Source organism: Gadus morhua, chromosome 11 (assembly GCF_902167405.1).
Source record: "Gadus morhua chromosome 11, gadMor3.0, whole genome shotgun sequence".
In the NCBI taxonomy this organism is placed as follows: Eukaryota; Metazoa; Chordata; class Actinopteri; order Gadiformes; family Gadidae; genus Gadus; species Gadus morhua.
In genome coordinates this window covers 19724951-19748314 of record NC_044058.1, presented here as the reverse complement: position 1 = coordinate 19748314, position 23364 = coordinate 19724951, and the positions used below count along the sequence as shown (strand labels likewise).

The window sequence follows — 23364 nt, the reverse complement described above, 5'->3', positions numbered from 1 at the left end:
AATCCTCCTGCTAGCCACCGTCGCCTGGCACCCGAGACAACCTGTAATACCCTGTAGTAGCCAGCCGCCCGGAGTGAGCAAGCAGCGTGCCAGTCAGTGCACGATAACATAATTTGTTGAGTGAGATTTTCGCATATTATTCGTATCCTCTCTTTACAGCCATACGCTGTTATCTCGTTACGAGTTGGGGAAGATGAGGCTGCCGACCAGCAGACAGCAGTGTGCCATGATGGAAGGAGACGGCGGCCAGAAGACTGAACACGCTCCCCCTCTGAGGAACCCCTTCGTGCATCTCCTGAGGTTCACCCCCCTGGAGAAGGCGAAGGTAACGCTTCAAATTGATACGATGCACGGTCCTCCACCCGTCTAGTGTTTGTGTGTGTGTGGGGGGGGGGGGGGGGTCGATACGCGGGGGCATTCTGGCGGAGACGCTTGTCCATCTCCTCGGCGCCCCACGTCAGGGCTGAGCTAATGTTAGCTCAGAGCTAAATACATACATGTTGCTCTTCTAACGTCCACCTATCTGTCTCTGCTGTGTGTGCGGGACCCGCAGTCCTGGATCATCCAGGCTGGATCCCATCCAGTTAGTGTTTATTTCACTAACGCGATGGTGTCTTATTTGCCTTAGATGACATGGATGGTGTGTGAGATAAGGTCTGTGATTTCAAGAGGCAGTTTTTTAGGAGGTGGATGGGGAGGGGAGTTGGAGATAAGACAGCAGCTTGGCAGCATCGGGCCTACCTTCTCTGCTAGTTAGCCAGCAGCAACACAGTGACACCATTCAACAGCTTGGCTCTGCGTGTTGCGTCTGTCTTGGTTATAACTCCTGTTGTAACGCGGTCTCACGACAGGTCCCCATCTTTGTTTATGTTGTGATCACAGTCGTGTGGGATGCGGCCATCCATCCCACCAACCCGCCCCCCCCCCCCCCCCCCCCCCCCCCCCCCCCCCCCCCCCCCCCCCCCCCCACACACACACACACACACACACACACACACACACACACACACACACACACACACACACACACACACACACACACACGTGCTAAAGGATACATCAAGGGACCCTTTCATGGCTCTCACTCTGAATCAATCATGGGTGATGATGAAGATGATAATGTCGCCTGAATTTGCGTATATGTCCTGTCTTTTTTTTCCAAACGGACCATGCATTGAAGGTTACAACGGATGCTATGGCTGTTTGGATTGAGTTGTTGTTTTAATGTCTCATATCAGCCTAATCTGTCTGCAACCCGTGATTTCGGTTTAATTATTTGCTTGTTTCCAGTAAAAGGCTTGCCGGGAAGGTGCTGATTAACACATTCAACTACAGTATGGAGGGAACCACCTGTTTTTAAGCTTGCACTGTTATTGTGTTTTTAATATTTTTGTTGAGACAGTTTCAGTTTACAATTCAGATTATCTGAAAACTAGACTGGGATGCAAGGCTAGATTTTTACTGTGATTTGTCTACAGGTATATTGTGGTTGTCTTTAGCTGCATTGAGTTTGACTGCAATTTGTTTTGAGTGTACATTGATTTAGTTCCATCCTTTTTAAACAATGATGACTTGAGGTCATTAAAACACTTACTCTGTCGGGTTGATGTGCAGACACCTGAAAAGTCCTTGGTATGGGTCAAAATATTAAAATATTGGGGGCGGGTAAAATATCTGGGGAAAGATTTACAGTTTACTGTTACTCCTAGTAAAATGTACAACCTGATCATTCTACTTCTAAAATCAATGCATTGCAGCATTTGAACACAATCTATACTGTGCCACAGCAGACCAGTTTGTTAAGCTATTATTGGATTTCAACAAGTGCAAAACGGTGCTCTTTGTCGGTGACTGTCCATTTTTATGAATGGTAAAACAAGAGTCATGTAGTGTTTACTTAGGTTTAATGGAGATCTGAGGGGGATTTCTAAATCCTTATTTGGGAACTCTATCTGAGTGTGTGTGACTCTTTTATTGGGTTAACGTTTATTACTAATTGATGATTTATTTGTACACACTGGTTGTGTATATCAATGTGCGCCCCTGTCAAAAACAGAAGGCATAGAATGGTGGTAAACCGTGGTAATTCTTCTTTGGCCACTGCTATATTGAATCCCTTTTTTTTTTTTTTTTACAATGATTTAGTTGTAAAATACAAAATCAAATGGCTATTGTTGCTTAGATCTGCACGCTTGTTTTTCATGCAATAAATATTTGATTACGTCAGATTTTTTAACAGGGCAAATCAAATAATGGATCCGGTAGTCTGTGTCTATCCAGCTGTAGTTCCTAACGTCATCATCATAATGGTCCCAGTACATCTTTTTAAAACAGAGGGTGGAGGAGTATCCTCTTGGAGGGAACCGTCTCTGAGAGTGTATCACTGAACGCCCTTTGCTCCATCGATGATGCTTTGCTCCATCCATGGTCCTGGATTAGATGAACTATGTTTCGCACACATTTTTAATATTTGTTTTTACTACCCTCACTCTTTAGTTTCTTGGCAATATTATCCTTACAATTGCGCAATTTATACCTTCTTTTTTTTTGCTACATAGCTGACCCTTGCCTTACATTGTTAGGATAATGACTAAATTCTTCAATTTTGAATAAACACTTGCCACAAAAGTGCCTGTTATGGGCAAGGCTCCATAACACTATGGCTGCACAGTCTAGAATACAAGTCAAACCAACAAATACCTTTTGTAGAAATTATTCTTGAATGAACTTCACAATAGCTTTGTAAAGCAAGCATAATCCTCGGTACAGCCTTTCAAGGCACTACTTTGTAATTCTGGGAACATCTTAGATTACCACTGAATTGTGCTTCCTCAAAATCTCAAGTGGTGGATGCAGAGATGCCACAGGGTATTTCGTAATGTAGGTAGGCTTTGCTGACGTATAGTGCACTTCCTTATTCTCTGTATACTGAGTTTTATTGTGCATCTTTTATGTCAGCCTTTTACTGTTGCATTTTTTTCAGTTGAACTGCCTGAATTCTTAAGCAGCCAGCTTGCCCTACGTGCCATTGAAACATGGAGCCTTGGTTTAAATTAAGTGACATTCATGCATTATCATGCTTAGGATCCCGATTAATATTTAATTAAATGCATAATCCAGTAGTTCTCGAATATTTTATGCCAGCCACTTTTCCTGAGGCTTTTTATTCGTATTTATTTTTCTGTTGGATTTTTGCACAGTTTGTTTAATGATTTGCAGACATAGTGATGCTTGCATAATGTTAAATCTTTTGTATAATATGCTAACTTTCCAATGCTTTGTCAAATGTGACTCATCATCACATGCATATTCTGACCATTAGGCCGAGCTGTCTCTCAAATAATGGTAGGCCTACTCCCAAAGTGCAACCGATCTATACATCGAAAACAGAAGAAAGCGAATCATCTGCAATCACCTTTGATTGTGCACACAGCCAACCCCCGACCAGACCATTGCATTCCTTCGGTTGCAGGCTATTGTCATGATTAAGATGATAGACCACCCACTCCGCAATCAGATAGGCCCTCTGCTGAACATTGGGACCGGAGGTGAAGGAAGGCACCCGTTGCCCACTAGCGAGTGCAGGACAAATATTTACCCAAGATAAGCACTGATATGTGCGCCTCATGAAACAGGGCTGTAAAGATAACCCCTGGCAATCTGTTGGTCTGAGGGAGTGCAGAGCGAGCCACTGTTGTGTCTTTGAACTACTGGATGTGTGTCCGACTTTTGTTTGGTATTTTTAGTCGCTTGTGCACACTCAAGGTTTATTTGACAGTGAGTGGTAGATGTTTGGAAAAAATCTATTTCCTTCATCAATCTCCTTTTGTTATTGACTCATTCATGCCACATGCATCCTAAATATATACACACTGTTTAGCCGAATGTTCTGATGAATTCTATTTTGGTTAAGTGTGTGTGTGTGTGTGTGTGTGTGTGTGTGTGTGTGTGTGTGTGTGTGTGTGTGTGTGTGTGTGTGTGTGTGTGTAACAATATAAATTGGTTGCCTTGAATTCCCTTTTACATTGCTCTATAAAATCACTTGCGGATGCGTGAGGGAATTGTCTCATTCTATCATTTTGTAGTTTAGTCCAAATAATGAGGTCACGTTTTTAGGCTAATGGTGCTCCGTGCCTTCTTTTGCAGATAGCATTGATGACGGTGACGATATTCCCAATCAGACTCATCATCGTGGCGTTCATGATGCTTCTGGCCTGGCCCTTCGCCTTCCTGGCTTCGATGGGACGCTCCGAGGCAGTCGTCGAACCCCAGTGCCTATGGCGGAGGTAGTGGCTCTTTTCTGTCTGTCTGTCTGTCTGCGTGTGTGCGTGTGCGTGTGCGTGTGTGTGTGTGTGTGTTCACCCAAATATCAGTTGAAGTTTACCCTGGAGGAAACTGCGTGCTTAGCACTTGGCAAAGTGAAAATGTATCCTCCTGCATCAAATTGCCTCAGACCCCGGACTGTCAGAGCTCGGGGTCTGTTCTCTCACTCTGGTCGGGCTTGAAGACTGCTATAAACGGAATGTAAGGCAGCTACGATTGTCTTCCTCTGCTAAGGGGCTGGACACTGTGGTTGACATCAAAACAAAGTAGAAACCAGTCTCAGAAGGTTAATGAAATATTATTTTGCCCACGTAGCGGTTTTCTTTTGGTATTGACAGTACACATGATCGCTGTTTTGGTGTGCAGTGCTAACCCTCTCATACGGGCTGGGGTTACCATTAGTATACATGAACAGCATTATTTATGATTATTAGACCAGTAGTTAACTGTTAATAAACTGATGGCTAATTGTTGCTTAATGTTCATTACTGCTGATCATTGCGGTTATCAGGACTGTGTGGGACTTTAAAGGTTTTCAGGTGCATGCATGATTGACATCCACCCAGCCATACCTCCTTCATATAGTCTTACTACAAACTCAGAATATAAAATGTTGGACAGTACAAATGTCCATATCTGCATTGTTATGAATACCAATGACAAGAAAAAATTGGTAACCAATCTCAAGCGTTCGTTTTTCATATTAAGTTCCATATGATCGTATCCTAAAGTCTCCCGAGTGCACATCAGGCCAACATTAATAGATGGTCCAAGGTTGATAATGAAGTTTGTGCCAGGTTCCTCTTGCATCATCTGATTTGAAAACACGAATTTGCCATGTTACAGGCTTTAACAAAAGATCCATCCACATATACAGTATGTGTAATACCCCCCCCCCCCCCCCCATCAGCACATTGGCAGTAGTTCTTGAAATTAACAGTTGTATTTATTTTTATCCTTTTTACTCTTCTCCAGTCTGCTGGTCTATAGCCTCTTGACTCCTTCAAGACATTACATCATGAAGCCTATCAAACCGTTATGCTTTCCTTCTTTATTTTATACTTTTTATTCTGACCTGGTGGTACCCAGGCTGTATATTTCTTCCCTGATTAAGGGGCAAAAGCACAGCATCACCGACCACTGCTCTGCCGAGCAAAATGTGTCTTGAGGGAATGAAAGTATGCTTGCTTGAGTGGACAGCCTCCGAAAGGAGAACCTCCTATGAAAGTGTTTGGCAGTACCTGTTCCTTTTCAACTGGACATGAGGTCCTTGTAGACATTCCATTTCCTTTCCAAGAGCCCTTTTGAACACTGAACACACAACGCTTGCTACTAGCCATTTCAGGTTTTGTTATTTCCTTCTGAATGTTCACCACCAATGCGTCAACATGTTTGGTGTGTTTAGTTGTGTACGCGGCATCGTGGTATTCTTCCTCCTTCCACCCATCACCCCTGAACTCGCCGTTTTTCTCATTCCCTTTATTTCCTGGTGTTAATATCGTCATTCTTCCGGACCCTTAATCTCCCCACGTCTCCCACTGTTATCTAGCCCCACACAGCCCCCCCTGACACCACTCTATTCAATCTTTAGTTCTCCCCTTCCCAGGCTCAAACATCCCCATTAATTCAGTTCAATCTCTGTAACCTGGAGGCAGTATACTTGACTCTCGACGCCCGATCGAGCGGCTGTGAGGTGACTGCCGTCATGTCTTTGCTCGCCCTTAATGCTGTGTCGGGTGTGTGGCTATATCTATCGAGCTCGGTAAAGTGCTGTTTCAGTGTGCAATACTGCAACTCTCCATAGGCGCATTCCGCAAATCGTGTTGGCGGTGGAATGTTTACACACATAAATGGTCCTGTTTTAATCACAAGAAATATTTCTGCTAAGTATTGTGATTAAAAGCTTCAAGGCTACCATGAAGAAGGAAGCAAACACAAAAATGCAGAATGTGTTGACCAACTATAGCTGATGAGTGTTGTATGTAGAGTCTAGACGTGCTGTTTTTGGGTTGCGCAGGAAGGAGCTTTTATTGAGTCCTTGTGTCTTTATTGGGACCATATTGGCCAGGAAGTAGAGTGAACACACGAAACTGGAGAGTTGCCTTTGGCCTTCAGGCTAAAATGTCCTTCTCAAGTATTAACTTGACTGCATATCATGATGCTATGAGGCCTTTTTTTAATATATGATGCAACATGTTATGTAGCGTTGTGGGCCTCTTAACCTGATGTCTAATTGTGTACTTTCGATTTGACTAATACCTCCTTTTAAAAAACCTAAAATCGCTCTGGCCTAGTAATTATATATTTTTTGGGAAGCAAGCTAAAAAAAGTAACTGGAAGAAAAGATCCAGCTGAATTCTACGGACTAATTGCCCACCGATATAGCATGTGCTTGACTAGCATATTGGACTGTCCCCTGGCAGCTTGCCTCCTTTTTGATGCAACCACTCTCCTTTCCTTGTGGACTTTGTAAACCGGAGAAAGCACCAAGCTCATTAGCCTCTGTTCTTACAATTCTATCTTCGGTTCAGGCCTTGCTTTGACTATGTATTGCCGTCGTCTCCTTCCCCGCCATTCTCCTCGTTTGTTGTACAATTGATAACGTTTTTATCCTCTACAGTTGACCCGCGTCTCCTATTCATCCTGTATCATACCTGTCTTGAATTCATTCAACATTAGATGAACGAGTGCTCTCTATGGTATTATTGTTTGACTTAAAGGGAAACTTCACCCATTTCCATTAAGCTTTGTATCGTTAGAAAACCACTCATATTTTTGAATATGTGCATCATTCCCTTATTTTCTGGAGAGACTGGAGAGATCCGTATCGATCTCCAACACTTCCTGTTTAAGATGACGGAATATGGCGATCTTTGCGTAGAAATAAATAGGAAGTGTAAGAGGGGAGGATTCTCGTAAGACTACAAGCACTAGGGGGTTGGACCCGCTGATCTACATCAGCGGGAGTGGCCAGCGAAGCTGTGCATTGTGGTGCATGGTGGGAGTTGTTGTCTTCAATCCACAAGCGCCAAAAAGTCACTTTCTGCCTTTTCTCAGTCAAGACGGCACCAAATTAGAATTTTATTTTATTATTCGACTACACATAGGACCAAATTTCAATACATATTCATGCCTCCACCGGTGAAATGCTCCTTTAACAGCTTGGTGTCCCAAAGCATTGTCATGTGTGATGTTGACCCTAAGACTAGTTTCTTGTCGCCCCCCCTGCAGAGTGGTGGACCTGCTGCTGAAGGTCATCATGCGGCTCATGTGGTTCGCGGGGGGCTTCCACTGGGTCAAGGTGAAAGGTCGCAAGGCGTTGCCCGCGGAGGCGCCCATCCTGACCCTGGCGCCCCACTCGTCCTACTTCGACGCCATCCCCGTCACCATGACGATGGCCTCGATTGTCATGAAGGCGGAGAGCAAGGACATACCGCTATGGGGCAGTAAGTACGACGGGCGCATGCATGACACGGCGGTGTGTGTGTGTGTGTGTGTGTGTGTGTGTGTGTGTGTGTGTGTGTGTGTGTGTGTGTGTGTGTGTGTGTGTGTGTGTGTGTGTGTGTAAAATGCTGGGACAACGCCAACTGTCTCTGGTCACCTGGGGCCACCTGTCACCTTCATTCCTGGCACTAGGAACAGTTGTGGCGGGCTGTTTTTTGAACCTGTGAATGTCGATTCTGTTTAACTTGCATACGCCAAGACTATCGTCAGCAAGATGAATGCAAATGGCTGTATAATGATGAGGTAATGTTTGGCGCTGGGGCCAGATTTCCCACAAAATGTCAAAGATTCTGTGGCAGCAGACTTGTAAAGCCTTCTTTGAATACTAAAATAACAGCTGTAATACAATGGTATTAGGAGATGCAATGATGTTGTGTTATGTGGCAGCAAAGAGGCATCGTTTAATGCTTTTGGTTTCTCTGAAGGACTCGGTCTGTGTTTAAGCACTTGTGTTATGTTCACATCAATGAATCACCTACAAAGGTTTTCCATTATCTCCTCGGGCTCATCTCATTACGTGCACACCTTACTGGCTCAGCTGTCTTCCCTTGTCTCCTTTTTCACACTTGATTTCACCACAACACCCCTTCATGTCAGGAAGAGGGTGCATGCGGACTCTGTTCTGTTTGAAGCCGCCCATCGCTTCTCTCTGACAGGCTCTCACACCTCGAGGCCCGCCCCAAAAGTACCACTTGCCACTAGCCAATGGCAGATGAATTTGACCATTTGGCAGTTGAAGAAAATCAGTGTTGCATATGGCAAAAGAAAATAGCTTTGTTGGTAGATTTCGCCACCCTGACTGGCGAAAAAGACACAAATCAGAAATAAAATGTTGGTCTCTGCCTCCAGGCCCTCTATATACATGGCTGTCCGTTTTTTAAAGACTGTAGCATACATCACAGCAGGGCTATGAAAATGCAGATGTATTTCCTCCCTCTGTGAACAGCCTGATTTTCAGGTTCTCGTACAAACGCATAATGTCTGTAGTCTGCACCTGCACAGTCTAATTTTTCACACAAAAAAAGAGGAAACATGAATATTGAAAAGAGAACTACAATTCAGATACACAGAAGCATCTCACACAGTATATTAACCAGTGTGGTGAACTTAAGCACCTGACTAAAGTGCTGCAACTGCAGGCAAAACACCATGATGGTTGTTTAGCAATGACTGAGTCTGCTCTTCCAACAGCAAAATGGTTTGAATGTAGTCCAAATTGGTAATAGTAAAAAGAAGCAGCAGTTATCTGAGAAGTCATTCCATGCTCAACTTTAAAATGAGGAAAACTAAATAATTTGGGGACTGTTTGAGTATATGGCTTTACGGGAACAAACACATCCAGGTTGTTGCCAGGGTGTAATAGTGTGACTGCAGATCTAATTAAAGAGCTAGTAGAACGAATCCCATCCCTGTCATCATGTTGCATGCTGTCACTATCTGCTGCTCTGTCCCCTACCCGATCGCCCATCACCGGTAGACAAATCTCTTGTTGAGTGACTTTATTTTTTATTTTTCTTCTGGTGTTTCTGCCTCAATATTCTCACAGCCTGTGCTGTTGAGCCTTGGCAGACATTACTCAAATGCATCCTATGGTATTTGAGTTGCTGCGTTGTAGTTTTGGAAATAAGTCCAGCGAGTGCCTTTTGTTGGTGTTGCCCAGCCAAACATGGAAAGATAAAATAATCCTTCATTGTTCTTTGACTTTAGTATCCACTACCAGCCATAAAGGAACGTCAGTACAATTGCTAGCACATTGAGAACTTTTTATATACTCCTACAGGAAAAGTTTGGAATATTTATATTTTACTTTTTGTCCAATAATTGACCGAAAAGGACCCCTGGTTTGGTACTTGTATTCATCCCAGCCCTCTCTCTCTCATCCCTCTGTATCTCCCTTCCACGCCAACCGCCCAGCCCTGATCAAGTTCATCAGGCCGGTGTTCGTATCGCGGTCGGACCCAGACTCCCGGAGGAAGACCGTGGAGGAGATCAAACGCAGAGCCTGTTCCGGAGGGGAGTGGCCCCAGGTACAAAGAGATGGAGGGGCCTGGGAGTACTGGCCTGTAGGTCTGGGTGATGAATCGGTTTTAAATCGTAATCCGAATTTATGTTTTTTTTCGGGATAACAAAAAAAACGACATATACACGATATTGTACAAAACTACAATATCAAATCAGTGTGTAGAGTTTGCCTAAAGCACAAAATATTTATTCCAACATCTTAAACTGAGGCACGCAGCAGAGTGGAAAATGTGTGTTATTTATTTTGTTTTGTTTTTGTTTTGTTAAGCATTGCTATTATTTTTTAAAATTGATAATGGTTTGAAAAGATCAGAGATTTTATTTTTAGGCCAAATCGCCCAGCCCTACTGACCTGTAGAGAGGATGATGATGATGATGATGATGATGATGATGATGATGATGATGCATTCATAGAACAAGAAGGCTACTTTGTGAGATGGGCACACATGGCTCAGCGGTCTTGCCCATCCCCTGTGAGGTGTGCCCCTGGATTACGATTCCAGACGGACTTGTATGGAGCGTGACACAGAGACGGCCACTCCGACATATTGTTTTGATTGTGTGCACATGAATGGTTTATGTGGGTCACGAAAGGGTTTGGGCAGATTTAGCCGATAGGACCTCGAGATTGGTTTCTGTGAAGCAGCATGCATTCATGATTACTGAAGAAGGCATATTAGTCATGCCTTTTCTGGAATCACATGCCATCTGTACCAAAAGTGAATTTCATTCACTTTTAAGTCGCGTTATCTTATTTTCTTGCCTAAATTGGTACAATAGTCAGCGTTGAGTGTTTCATTGTTTCATTCTGTATTATTATTATTATCATTGCAGATAATGATCTTTCCAGAGGGAACCTGCACAAATAGATCCTGCCTCATTACATTCAAACCAGGTAGGAATTCTTTGTCTCTTTGTCTTTCTGATCTGATGGCAAAGGGATTAGCTGTTTATCCCTTTTTGCTGTATTGAATGCAACTCCTATTACAAAGCCTCAATGGTTCATTGACTCAGGCTTGACCATGAAGTACTTTGTTTGTTTCTGTCTCTTATTGTTCGCCAAACTATGGACTTGGAAGCCTCTGCATCTTTCATCTATCAGGGTCAACATTAAAATGTGTATTACGTGTTATTTTAAATGTGATCATGTCATTCTGTGTGGTTAGCCCTGCTTGGTTTATTTAATATGCATGTACTGTTACAGGCCTTATGCAACCTGTTACGCTCTCCTCTTCATACTGGTTCTTGTCTGTCCCCAGGGGCGTTCATCCCAGCTGTTCCTGTGCAGCCTGTTGTGATTCGCTACCCCAACAGAATGGTAAGCTCCAGGCTATGTTATCACACCCAGACCTGGCAGACTTGTTTTGTTTTTCTACTGGCGACACACAATCAGAGGCATCAGGGTCATGTTAGTACAATTTAGTCACAAATTCTCAAACATATTGACCAGGTTTGAACTCGGTGTATGAAAGTGTTGCAAACAAATGCTAGTTTCTCGGGGATTGTGTGTCAAATCATTGATTAATCATGGCCCTGAAAGTGCTTTGCATAATTCTTATTTCTGTGTGTTAACCAAGAATGGACTCGCCATAAATTGGCTAAAAGAACAAAAATCCAGAGATGGTCTAAGAATGAAATGGGATTTTAATGATCTTCGGAAACTATTCAACGTTTCCGGTATGTGGGAAATTGGTTTACGGTTAAGATTATGTTTCATCTTGAGCTAATGACCAACTTTAGCTCTCAACCTGCTGTGTCCTATTTGGTTCTCTCTGTATTTATCAGACAACTGAAGCCATGTGTGTGTGCTGTGGAAAAACTATGCTGGGTTAATTACTAATTCAGGCTGTACCTAACGTGGTATTTTAGCAGCTCTGGTTGTAGAGAAGATGCCCAACTAATCAGATAACTATAGCCCTTTAAGCTTGTCGTCCCTAATTCTCAAGTCTGAAGCGGTATAGAGCCGCTGGCATTGAACTGAGGAGCCACGCCGCGCAGTTAAATCAATAAACATAAAACAATATAAAATATGTGTACTAAATGGGCTATTCCTGGAAGCAGGCATGGTATAAAGCACACGTACACCGGACCCGATAGACACTACATGATAGACAAACAGTGGCAATGAGACGGTACTGTACACAGCAGTGCCCGTGTGATGTCCAGCTGTAATAATAAACGTGAATGATAATATTATAATGTCCTAAGTGCGAGAGTGGTTTGGTTTTGGGTGTCAAGTACATTATGTTCTCACGCACGTCATCAGTGGAGCAAGATGTGTTGAAGTGACTCCCCTCTCCCTCTGTTTACAGGACACCATCACGTGGACGTGGCAGGGGCCAGGGGCGTGAGTACAAACCCATTTAACCTTCTGTTCTGTCTCCTCGCCTCGCATGCCTGGACAAGAAAAGTTATACATGTGGGACACCGCTGTCATAATCGGTGTGGTGGTTTTAAGAAGGCTGGGAACTTAAAGCTGCAGTGTGTGCAATTAAGGGGCATCTATCAGAACAGACTTGGCACAAATTAAATATACTTTTCATAAGTGATGAATATTTTATTTGCGTTATCCAATGAACATCTGAATAGTTTTTTTTATATATTTTTACATAAGGATATATATACATTTGGAATGGGTCTGCTTCCACAGAACCACCATGTTTCACTGTCATGTTCCTACAGAAGCCCAGAACAGAACATGCGTTTCTTATTCACAGTCATAAATGCTATTTTACTCTACTTTATCTGCAACCCCACTGCTAGAGGCCGGTTAATCATACACACTACCCCTTTAAAGTTAGTTTTCTTAAAGAACAACTAAGTGGTTTCATGAGGGCCTTCCTTTTTTTAATTGCGTATACTCAATTAAGAGGTACTCGCTTCATTTGTCGGTAGCCAAATCTGATTAAGTTCCATTTTGGTTTTATAGTTCGAGCTTTATTAGGAAGAAGATGTGCGGTGCTGTGCTTTGTATTGTAAAACTTTCCCTCAGGTAAAGACGACATTGATTTTCAATTGACCGACATGCGATACACCAAACACATCCAAGCAGATGTAACTACAGACGTATCGGAGGCCGTGCTAGTTTTATTACTCCGCGCCTGGTATGGTAACACGATTGAAGCCAGCTCTGTGACGCTTCCTTCCTGTGTTCACACACTTCTCTTCCAATGTACCAGAGCACTAGATACAAATAATGGGGTGTAAACCGAAACCTGCACAGGAAGGGAGGAGGCAAATGCAGATTCATCACTGTGATTAAGGGAATAAAGTTTCCCCCCCCCACCTGTTTTGTTTATTTGTTTACCTCGGCCCTCCCTTGCGCGGTCTACTGTTGAGGGCCTGTCTCTGAGTTCGTCCACCAACCGTTTTATTTTATAGTGTAGTGCTTGGCTGCCTTCCCTGCCCAGCGCAGCGGAACAACAACGTGGTGCCCATGTGGATAGACTGAAACGCAACACTAGTATCCATAGTGTTTCCCCATCCCATAGGATGTGCATCCTGCTTCAACACATGGAAACCTGTGTAGGTGCCAGGGGGGGAAACCTTAGGAATTCACTTGGAGAAGGGGTCACACCCCTAATTTACACATGGCCAGGCATTCCAGGCCGCAAAGTACGGCTGGATAGAACGGCATACCGCAAAAGGCCTTTTGGGATCCTGTGCTGTGATTACGCATAGAAAAAGGTGTTAAATTCCAAGAGAATAATTGTATGCACACTATATAAAATGTATTGCACATATAAAGAAAAAGCATACAAATGGACAGGTCTAAATGCATAGTATCTCTGTACATTTGTTGACTTCGTTCATACTCAACGCTACTGTGTTGCATGTGATAAACAACGCAACATGGGATGATTTTAAGCTGCGGCTACTGACTAAGTCTGCGTTACACGACACTTAAATGCTGAGCCCATCCTGTAACACATCCTGTGTGTGGGACAGCACTGTTTGCTGTGCTGCCGCTGTTTGTGTTGTTGTTTTGTGTGTATTAGTAGTCACCGTAGCAGCACTCGTGCTCTCAATAACCACTTTACAACAAACACTCTCTCCCTTCATCTTGCAGGTTTGAAATCTTGTGGCTGACTCTGTGCCAGCTCCATAATGAGTTTGAAATTGAGGTGAGTGGCATTCTGGGGGACTTCACAATTCTGCTTCTTGTTAAAGAAAACTTTTATGCTAACTATTTAATTTGATAAAATGTTTCAAGTGACCTCTTCAGCAGGTGTTCAGGTGACACTATTCTGGCACATGAGTGTGTAACAGAATGGATGGATGGAACATTACTGACACCTTTTTAGTGCTTTAGCAAATTAATGCTAACCTTCATCCAAGTACACTGTGTGGGAATCTCTACTTTAATAATGCAAAGCTGTTTCTTGCTAACCGGCAGTTCCTGAAATGTAGTTGCTAGTCCATACAACCGCACTACAAAAGAACAAAACTTCTAAAGATACGCTACTTTGACGAAACGACGATATGCGACCACAAAGGATCATGTAAATAAGACAAAGCTGGACGGAAAATGACTGAAAAATGACTTTGACTTTCTGCTTTAAAGAGACTTTCACTTCAACTTACAACTAACCTCCCCCTCCCTTTGACCAGTACCTTCCGATCTACACCCCCTCAGAGGAGGAGAAGGGGAACCCAGCTCTGTTTGCCAACAACGTCCGTCGCATCATGGCCAAGTAAGTTGGCGTTTCGCACGTGCACGCATGCACGCATGCACGCATGCACGCAAACGTATTCATCTGCTGTTGTATTTTAACAACTCACCGATTGCAGACTGAGCAAATGCCTCGTCGAAAATGGATTGCACAACAAATCGTATTTACTGGTGCAAAGATTATACACAATTTATAGTCTATGCTAGAGACACAGTCGTAAAAGGAACGATTACAGAGTCATTTTCTGCAAGTGAGCAGCTCAAATATTGTTCAGCTAAGGAGATGCTCTTTGAATTTGGCTCAGTTTTTGACCTAACTCCCCGGGTCTCTCATAAATATCCATTGGAAATTAAAAATGTGTGTGCGGTTTTCCCAGATCATCTCAATTAAAGGCTGTATATTCTGCTCCCTGATTTACATAAAGGTAGCAGAATAAATTACTTATTGATAAATTAAGGAAATTACTTTTTTATTTATTTTAAAGAATATTTACCATTTAGATAGCCTTAGACAAGGCTTTGATTTTGGCTATCGGGCCACAATTGAATCCAATTCAGACGCCATTTGTACACCAGTGCCCTCGGCAAACGGTGGGGTTGCGGGCAAAACCCAGGCGACGTGCCTTTGCCCCACCGTTCAATGCTAAAAGTTGATTATGTCCCGTGAGTTATGGGCAGCGGCGGGTAAATTGAATGTGTGACGGAGCGGCTGAATCGATGTGTCCGGGGCTGATGTGGTGGCATTGTGTCCTGTGTTCCAGGGCCCTGAGAGTGCCCACCACAGACTATTCATTTGATGATTGCCAGCTGGCCATGGCGGAGGGCCAGCTCCGCCTGCCAGTAGACACCTGCCTGCTGGAGTTTGCCAAGCTCGTCCGCAGACTGGGGTACGTCCATCGCACAACACACACACAAGCATGCACACTTGCGCAACGCGCGCACAACACACACACACACACACACACACACACACACACACACACACACACACACAACCTGAGTAACACAACCCTACCTTTTTTTTTATTGACTGCAGCAGGTCTATAAAATGGATCCCAAGATGGTCTAATAAAATAAAACTGAATCACTTGAGCTGGCTCGCAATGCCTGGATGATTCAAACTTCTACGTCATCTGATAAATCCACACAGCAACAGGAGTGCTTTCATATGGGGACCCGTTAAAAAAAAAAAAGACCATTTCTCGGGTATGGAAACTGCAGGCTTGAACTGGAGGAGGAAACGCTAGGGAGGGCGGGGGAGAGACGTATCTGGTGTGGACGAGGCCTAAGACAACAGACATAGCATCGTGTCTACACATAGACCAACCACAGTTGTGTGCTGCTCTTGATAAATTAGTTGCTTTCTTAAGACCTGTTGGGTTTATCGTTAGGGTCTGTTATTCTAAGGACGTTTTCTTTCTTTTCTTAAAGGCCTTTCAATAACATATTAAGATCGGGCTAGTGTTCCTCGTTCCGGGGCTTTCTGTGGAGTCTTGTCTTAGAGCTGTCCAACTGTTGTCCAACTGCCAAATTTGTAACTTATGTGCTTAAAAAAAAAAACGACGGTGTCTATGGTGACCATTGTACGGCAAACACGGTGTGTTGTAAACCTCTGGAAGGGCTTTTGCTTTGAATCCCAACGTCTCGATCAGTTTCCTGTTTCCTGGACCCAACAGCGCGCAGGGAGGAGCGAGGGGCTGGCACCCTGTGTCGCATTAGCACAATATAGATCCTATATATAACCCATCCTCTCTCGCCCACTCGCTCGGTGGCTCCCGTCTGGATTAGTTTTTTCCTTCTCTCTTTTTTTTTCAATTGGTCCGTCTGTCTGAATCGGCTCCTGTCTCCCCCCCCCCCCCCCCCCCCCCCTCTCTCTCTCTCTCTCTCTCTCTGTACGCCAGGCTGAAGACCAAGAGCACGGAGCAGGTGCTGCAGGACTACGGCCGCCGGGCCCGTAAGCTGGAGGGGCAGAAGCTCAGCCTGGAGGACTTTGCCCTCTACTTGGACATGCCCGTCTCTGACATGCTGCGGGAGACGTTCGCCTTGTTCAGCGAGGTGTGTGTGTGTGTCTGTCTGTCTGATTTTAACCCCCTCCAATTTAGTATAATCTTAGGTGATTACATTTTACGTAGCATCATGATATTGGATTAAAGAGAAATAAGGCTGAATTGTTCTGGTCCAGTGATGTAAACACAACAACATTCCCTTTAAATTTGCATGCACTTTTTTTGTTGTTCTTTTACTTTCTTGGCATAAGGTTAGACTGCTGTTTCTGTTTGGGTATCAGAGACCCTATTATTATGGCCACACACCCACACGTCTGTTTAATGATGTTGTGCTTTCTTTGTTGATCCCAGCATGAAGACAACACCATGGATATCAGAGAATATGTGATCGCCTTGTCAGTCGCTTGCAGACCAGCCAAAACTCTGGAAACATTGAAATTGGCCTTCATGGTACGTCTGCCCAGCAGGGTCACTCACTCACTCACTCACTCACTCACTCACTCACTCACTCACTCACTCACTCACTCACTCACTCATAAAAATGTCATGCAGACAGACATGGTCAGTCAACATCTCCCTGCTGTGTCTTCATATACGCACTAACCTCCCTATTATCTTTCATAGTGATAAACTCTCAATGTCACCATGATATACAGCGTTCTAACGCGTCTGTTGTTTACCGTTGGAATTTGTGTATTTGCCGTTGTAACTTGGCGAGACCATCCTGAGATCACGTTTCATAGAGGCAGTTAAGTTTTGAGCAATCAAAACTGCTTCATCCGAAATAGACTCAATAATAACTGTCTGTACAAAGGCTTTTCTCACAGGAGTGTGTGTTCCTTTACTTCCAGCTGCATTCAGCGTTGGCAAAGACGAGCAAGAGTATCACACAGTTACTTAATCCGATTGGCTGCATTTCTTTGAACAGCGTAACGCCCATATATGGAGATCCATTGCCGCCCAGCGAAGGCCAGACTGATATTCATGGGTAAACACAAACTCTTATTACCAGGATGGTATCACAAGGTTACGTCTTTCGCTCCGTCATCTAGATGTTTGAGGCGGAGCAGGACGGCGCCATCACGGAGGCGGAGCTTGCGGTCATCCTGAAGACGGCTCTGGGCGTGGCCGAGCTCAGTGTGTCCCGCCTCTTCGTAGCCCTGGACCCGACGGACACGGGAAAGATCACGTTCGGTAATGGCGAGCGATACCCCAAAATGTCCCGCATGGCTCATAGCAATAGTATTTGTAGAAAAAAAAAACATCTTCAAGCCACTTAAGTATCTTGTCTTAAAGCATTGACCAATGGAAATGCAACTTTGAATGTGCCCATATTTACCATGCCTCTACTCCTCCCTCCCTGCTTTGGTCTTTAACATTTTGTTAATCTTGCCTCTGGCGCCCCCCTGTGGCCACATCTCCCCCCTACAGACACATTCCGGCGCTTCATGGACCAGCAGCCGGACTTTGCGGAGGACTACCTGTATGCGGACAACGAGGTCCTCCACAGCTGCCCCCACTACAGCCACCATCTGGCGGTCAAGACCAGCCTCTTCTCCACCGCCAGCCGACTGGCCACCGCCCCCCTCAAGATGGCCAACGGTATCTGCCCCAAGTTCAGCCCCAAGGACCACAGCAGCGACTACACAGCGGGACTCCTCAAGAAACACAATTAGGTTTTTATATATATAGATATTGGAGAGCTTTGTTTTTTGTCTTTTTTATGTTTTATTTTTATAAATGTGTAAGGGAAAGCGAAACCAGTAAGCCTCTCCTGGAGAGAGCAGGATGAATGTTTGGGGGTTTGGTGTGAGAAGCTAGTTTGGATAGGTAGTCGAAATCTATATTTGCATAGTCAGCCAGAAACTCCAAAAGCAGATAGTTTACCCGATTTTATTGTTCGAAAAGTGGCCATAACTCCTTTATGGACAAGCTTACAGGTTTAAGAGTTTATTTGATATCTTTGGCTTGTGTTTCTTTGGTTCTGTGGAGAAGGAACGGGGAGACACCAAACGATTGGCGGTTTGTGACGCATTGGGTGAATACTTGAAGGGCGAGTGTACGCCTGTACGGTGTACCTCTGTCTGTCAGCATGGTACCAAACCGCACGTGTTATATGTGAAGAGGGACACTAAAAGTAGAGAAAAATAACGCAAAATCTTTAAATAAAAAAGCCCTAGTTTGTAAAGTGTCTTTAGTGAAACCCGTGTTCTCCAATGTTCTTTTTTATTTTATGTTTTGTTCTATAAGAGGGCGAAGGCGATAACTGAACTGCATGGTCTCAGGTGACTCTGAGCGGCGCCTGTCTGCTGGAAAGGCATTTTTGGTTTAATTTTTTTATATGTATTGTTTTCGGAGGGTGGGGCACCAGTGACAAACGTTCGGCGAGGCCAATCAGCTTCTCCCGGCCAAACTTGAGGTGCCAAAGCGTAAGGTAGAGGGTTCAGGACCGACCTGTAATATTCAACGTTTTTTTTTAGCTCAGGGTCCAGTGATGAAAAACAAAACCTTGCTCGAATGATGTCATCATTGCCGGACATTCACTTCTTCTCATTTGCATGCCCCCCCACTGCCTCTGCAACCCGTTCATTAGCGGTTGTATTTTTCTAATTGTTTCAGAATGAGGACCAAAAAGTGGATGATTATGCATCAAATTAATACTGCCCTAAATTATTCCCACCTTGTTCTTTTATTTGTTCATTGTCAGGGCTTTGTGAGTTTACTTGTTTCACGTTACGCAAACTTTTGCACGCCCTGCTCATGATATTCAGCCATTATTATTCCACTGCTGTCAACTGCAATTCCTCAAAACATATTTAAATGTCTTTACAGCCAAAACAATTATAAGCAGGTCTTTTAAATGTTTTGCCTGGGCAAATGTTTTTCTCTTAAATTCGTGGCCGCAAAAATATTTCAAAATGGAACCAGGAGCCACTTAACCAATGGTCTATAGATTTCTGCTAATGTCAATTATATCTCCTAATTTAATTGAATCAAAACATCTCTCCCTCAATATGTGAATTAACTTTGTTCTGCTTTTAAATATGCTGATTTGCAGCATATGATGTAATTGAAAATGTTATTTTGAGCCGTAAACCTGTTCTTGTTTCCAAACCTGACCATTGCATTTTATATCGAATACGTCTGAAGCCACTCAGACAAATCATCATTTTATTTGTACCGGTAATCTGAATCATTATCTGAATTACCATAAAACAGATTTGCATTATTTGTTTGGAAAATTACATAATGCAAAATATTTCCCATTAATGACATCAGCATCCAAAAAACCATACAATGTGACATTGCTGTTTTACTTATTTTAATGTTTGATGTTCATCAAAGCCAGTGTAGTTTCAATACAGTGTCTTCTTAAGAGACCAACGTGCATGTTGCAATCATATGCTGACAATGAAGGTCGAATTAATTCCTGTTTTTTTAATAGTACGTATATGCCCTTGAGTTACAAACCAAAAAAAAGTCTAAAAACACTTAAATGCACATTGAGTGACATTTCAGAGCATAAGTAAAGGGAAGTGGGTGCCATTCCATGTAATTAAACCCCCATCTACACTACAATAAGATGACACTTATGCTTTTCCATAGAGATCTATGCATTCATTGCTTGATTCAATCATCTATGAATGCCTTCCCGGACATGTGACGGTCACGCTCGTGGCATTTTCTAACGGTCGACGTTGCGTTGAACCATGCTTGCACGCCAACATGACTTTCAGCCAGGCAATATCTTTTCATCTCTTTAAGCCTTTTTCAGTGTGTATCGTTCGTTTTCTCTGTTCACCGTTGCGATACGTATTTTGACTTCCGAATGCAGGGCATTTTGTGAATCATGATGTACGTACGTGAAGTACTTTTTATTTTATTTTATTTTTCAGAAGAAAATAATAGATCTTTTTGCAGAGTGGATCAACTTTCTTCAGTTGTTCCTTGTATAATGCTATCGTTTCCGTGATGTATTCTCTGCTGACATAGTGTGTGGGGGTCTATTCTACTTCTATTACTACCGCTGAGTCGACTGCTATAGAGATGTATGAAAAAGCAGATTTCATACCGAAACTAATAGCCTTGAATCTATGTACAACGACTTTATTTATAGTTTTAGTTTTTCCACTTTTTAAACGAGTGAAGCGAATGTATAGACAATCTTGTCACACTCAGATGCTGCTCGAAGAATAGCACTGACGTACAGTAGAGTATTTTCTCCTTTTGGAATGCAACACTTTGAAGGGGGAATCATAGAAATATATTTTCAACTGTTGGAAACCCCCACAGACGCCCACCCTCCCACTCACCTGTTTGAAGGGTGCAGATTGTAAAGGAGTAGGCGGTGGTGTGTGTGTGTGTGTGTGTGTGCCAGACCTCGAGGTGGTGGTTATGTTTTGGTTGAGTTCTTCCACCACATATGACAGGCCTGAGATCACACATACACACCCACTCAAACACACTACACTTCATATCGGGAGAAAACTTGTGAATGCAGTGCCGACACATTTATTCACGTTTGCAATTATGATTGCCTCAATTGCTTCACGTTTTGTGTTTTTGTTTTTATTGCTCAAATCATGCACATTTGAGCGGGCATTGTATATTCGGTTTCACTTTTTCTTTCTTTCTTCTCGATTTCAAATCAAGGGAGTCCAGGCTGGACGCGAGATGACATCCTTATTTCACCAAGTACCGATCGGTACTGGTTCTCTCACGTTTAGTATTTATTCTATTCATTGAATCACAGAAGTCATTAGAGACCACACAGCCTCACACGGCCCCTTTAATCAATCGGCCCCCTGTTTTTAAGTCTGCTAATGTATTCTATATTCACGTGAATCCAAATTGATGTTCTCTTTGAATTGGGTTGTCTCAGGAATGCAGAGCTCACGCTGTCTGGGATCGTCGGTAGAGTAGAGGGACATTATCGGGGCCACGGTGAACAGCTCTTAGAGACTCGATGACGGATCGCACCATAGAATGCTGGTGCAACATGTACCCGCATGGAATGGTTGTACAAAAAAATAAAATGACTCAAAAGACATGCACATTATACTGAATATATACGGGACTCTCGAAGCCAGCCACATTACTCTTTAATAGCTTATGTGTGTTCTATATGAATGGACTGTCCAAGCCGACATATAATGAGGTCTATTGTACAAGTTTACTATTTGTGTGTGTGTGGTGAGTGTGTGTTTTTCACAGTAGCTTGTACATTTCCTGCTAATATACGATCCTATTCGTGTTCTGGAGTCCGCCATCCTTCTGTGGATGCCTGGGAACTCGAGGAAAAGGGACGGAATGGGCAGAATTTTTTTTTTTTTGGGAGGTGAATTCTGGTCCAAAACTGAAGGATTTTGATATATTCCCAAACAAAATGGTTGACATATGACCGATTTGAGTCATATTTACGGAGGTTTTTTGTTTTGAAGATTGAGCTTTTGATTTTAAACATGAGCTGAAACATTGCCTTTTGCATACTTACTGGTCTGGCCAATGGTACACAATGCAAAATTCCAAACAGGGTTCATGGGGAAGAGTCCCTTCTCCCTATTTTCCCGCACACATTCCGACTTTATTTTCTACGGTAGCTCGCAAAACAAAAGACCAAATTCGTTTTTTTGCTTTTTTTAAAGTGCTAAGATTGAACCCGCAAGTGCTATCTAACTTGAAGCTTCCAGCTGACGACAGTGAGTCCGGCCATGAGCCTAAGACGAAGGCCACAGCGCCTCTGTAGCCAGAGCAACGTTCATGGCCTTCTGATGGCTCTGTGTACATCCTGTGTTTAGCTAATCTTCTTCCCTCTCTCCTGTCTTTTTATAGAGGCCACTCTTCTCTCCCTTGAGGGTTAACTTTTATTTATTTCGATTCCAACAGTTTTTGAGTCATTACTGCAAGCTACTTTGAATTTGTCTGTACAGGACTGCTATGATATAACTTGTTTATGTGACTCTTGGATTAAAAAAAGTGGAAAAATAATTGTGTGGTGTTCTCTTGTATCAGCAACACTGGACTCTCATTTGACATTGCAGAAGGAGGGGAAATAACAACCATTTTTTTGAGATGGCAGTTATGGTAAAAAAAAAACGTCTTTAATTATTGGCTGTATGATTTGGATGTTTGATACCAACATGTCTCCAAAGCTAATATCAGCCAATATCAGCCATTAGGTTATACATTTTTACCTTACCTCACTACAGGTGCCACAACCAATTTCAACAATAAAGTAGACAATACCTTATCTAGGTGTTTTATTTCTTGAATAATTTTTTTTTTTTGTATTCGTTGTCTCCCTCTAATGGTCTAACATGCTATAGCACGCACAACCGTTAAATGGCTGATATGGTTAACCGGTCACCTGCTGGGCATGCGTTCATTATGACAACCGCCATCTGGTTGTTAAAGCTGAAATTGAGGGTTGTTCTCAGGAGGGCGGGCAGAATGAAAAACAAGCTGTTAAAGGTTGGGTCAGGGCGTTTGGTTCACCTTTTAAGTTATGGCTTTTAGATTAGTTAGCTACGCTCATATCTTCAGCTTCATTGAACTCAAGCTTGTCAGTGTTCTTTCTCTCTGTTAGTTAGGACTATTCTCCATCCTCCATCCTCGCCATGCGTTTCCACGTTCTCGTTCCTTTGCATCATGAATCAATTATTATTCAATCTTGTTACAAATGCCCTCCAGTGGATATATTTAACATTGCACCCATATAAAAATGCATATCTAAATGCACATGTTTTTTGAAAAATCATTTAAGTTCTTACATTCCAATCCGACGATTGGATTCAGTAATTTTTTCTTTAGATCTGACCATCTTTTAAATAGTACTGT

At 43.1% G+C, this 23364-nt stretch overlaps 1 protein-coding gene across 1 annotated transcript in view; it reads left to right on the top strand.

Moving 5' to 3' along the window:
- Positions 1 to 22515, top strand: part of LOC115554128 (lysophosphatidylcholine acyltransferase 1) — a 22650-nt gene extending 135 nt beyond the window's left edge. Inside the window, exons 1-14 of the mRNA XM_030370756.1 lie at positions 1 to 325; positions 4147 to 4286; positions 7555 to 7769; positions 9742 to 9854; positions 10684 to 10744; positions 11109 to 11167; positions 12162 to 12196; positions 13919 to 13973; positions 14461 to 14543; positions 15283 to 15408; positions 16423 to 16576; positions 16879 to 16977; positions 17580 to 17721; positions 17959 to 22515. The exon at positions 1 to 325 is cut by the window's left edge and continues 135 nt beyond it. Of these exons, the coding sequence (XP_030226616.1) occupies positions 194 to 325; positions 4147 to 4286; positions 7555 to 7769; positions 9742 to 9854; positions 10684 to 10744; positions 11109 to 11167; positions 12162 to 12196; positions 13919 to 13973; positions 14461 to 14543; positions 15283 to 15408; positions 16423 to 16576; positions 16879 to 16977; positions 17580 to 17721; positions 17959 to 18203 (1659 nt within the window). The 5' untranslated portion in view covers positions 1 to 193 and the 3' untranslated portion in view covers positions 18204 to 22515. The remainder of the gene's footprint in view (positions 326 to 4146; positions 4287 to 7554; positions 7770 to 9741; positions 9855 to 10683; positions 10745 to 11108; positions 11168 to 12161; positions 12197 to 13918; positions 13974 to 14460; positions 14544 to 15282; positions 15409 to 16422; positions 16577 to 16878; positions 16978 to 17579; positions 17722 to 17958) is intronic.
- Positions 22516 to 23364: the final 849 nt, after the last annotated feature.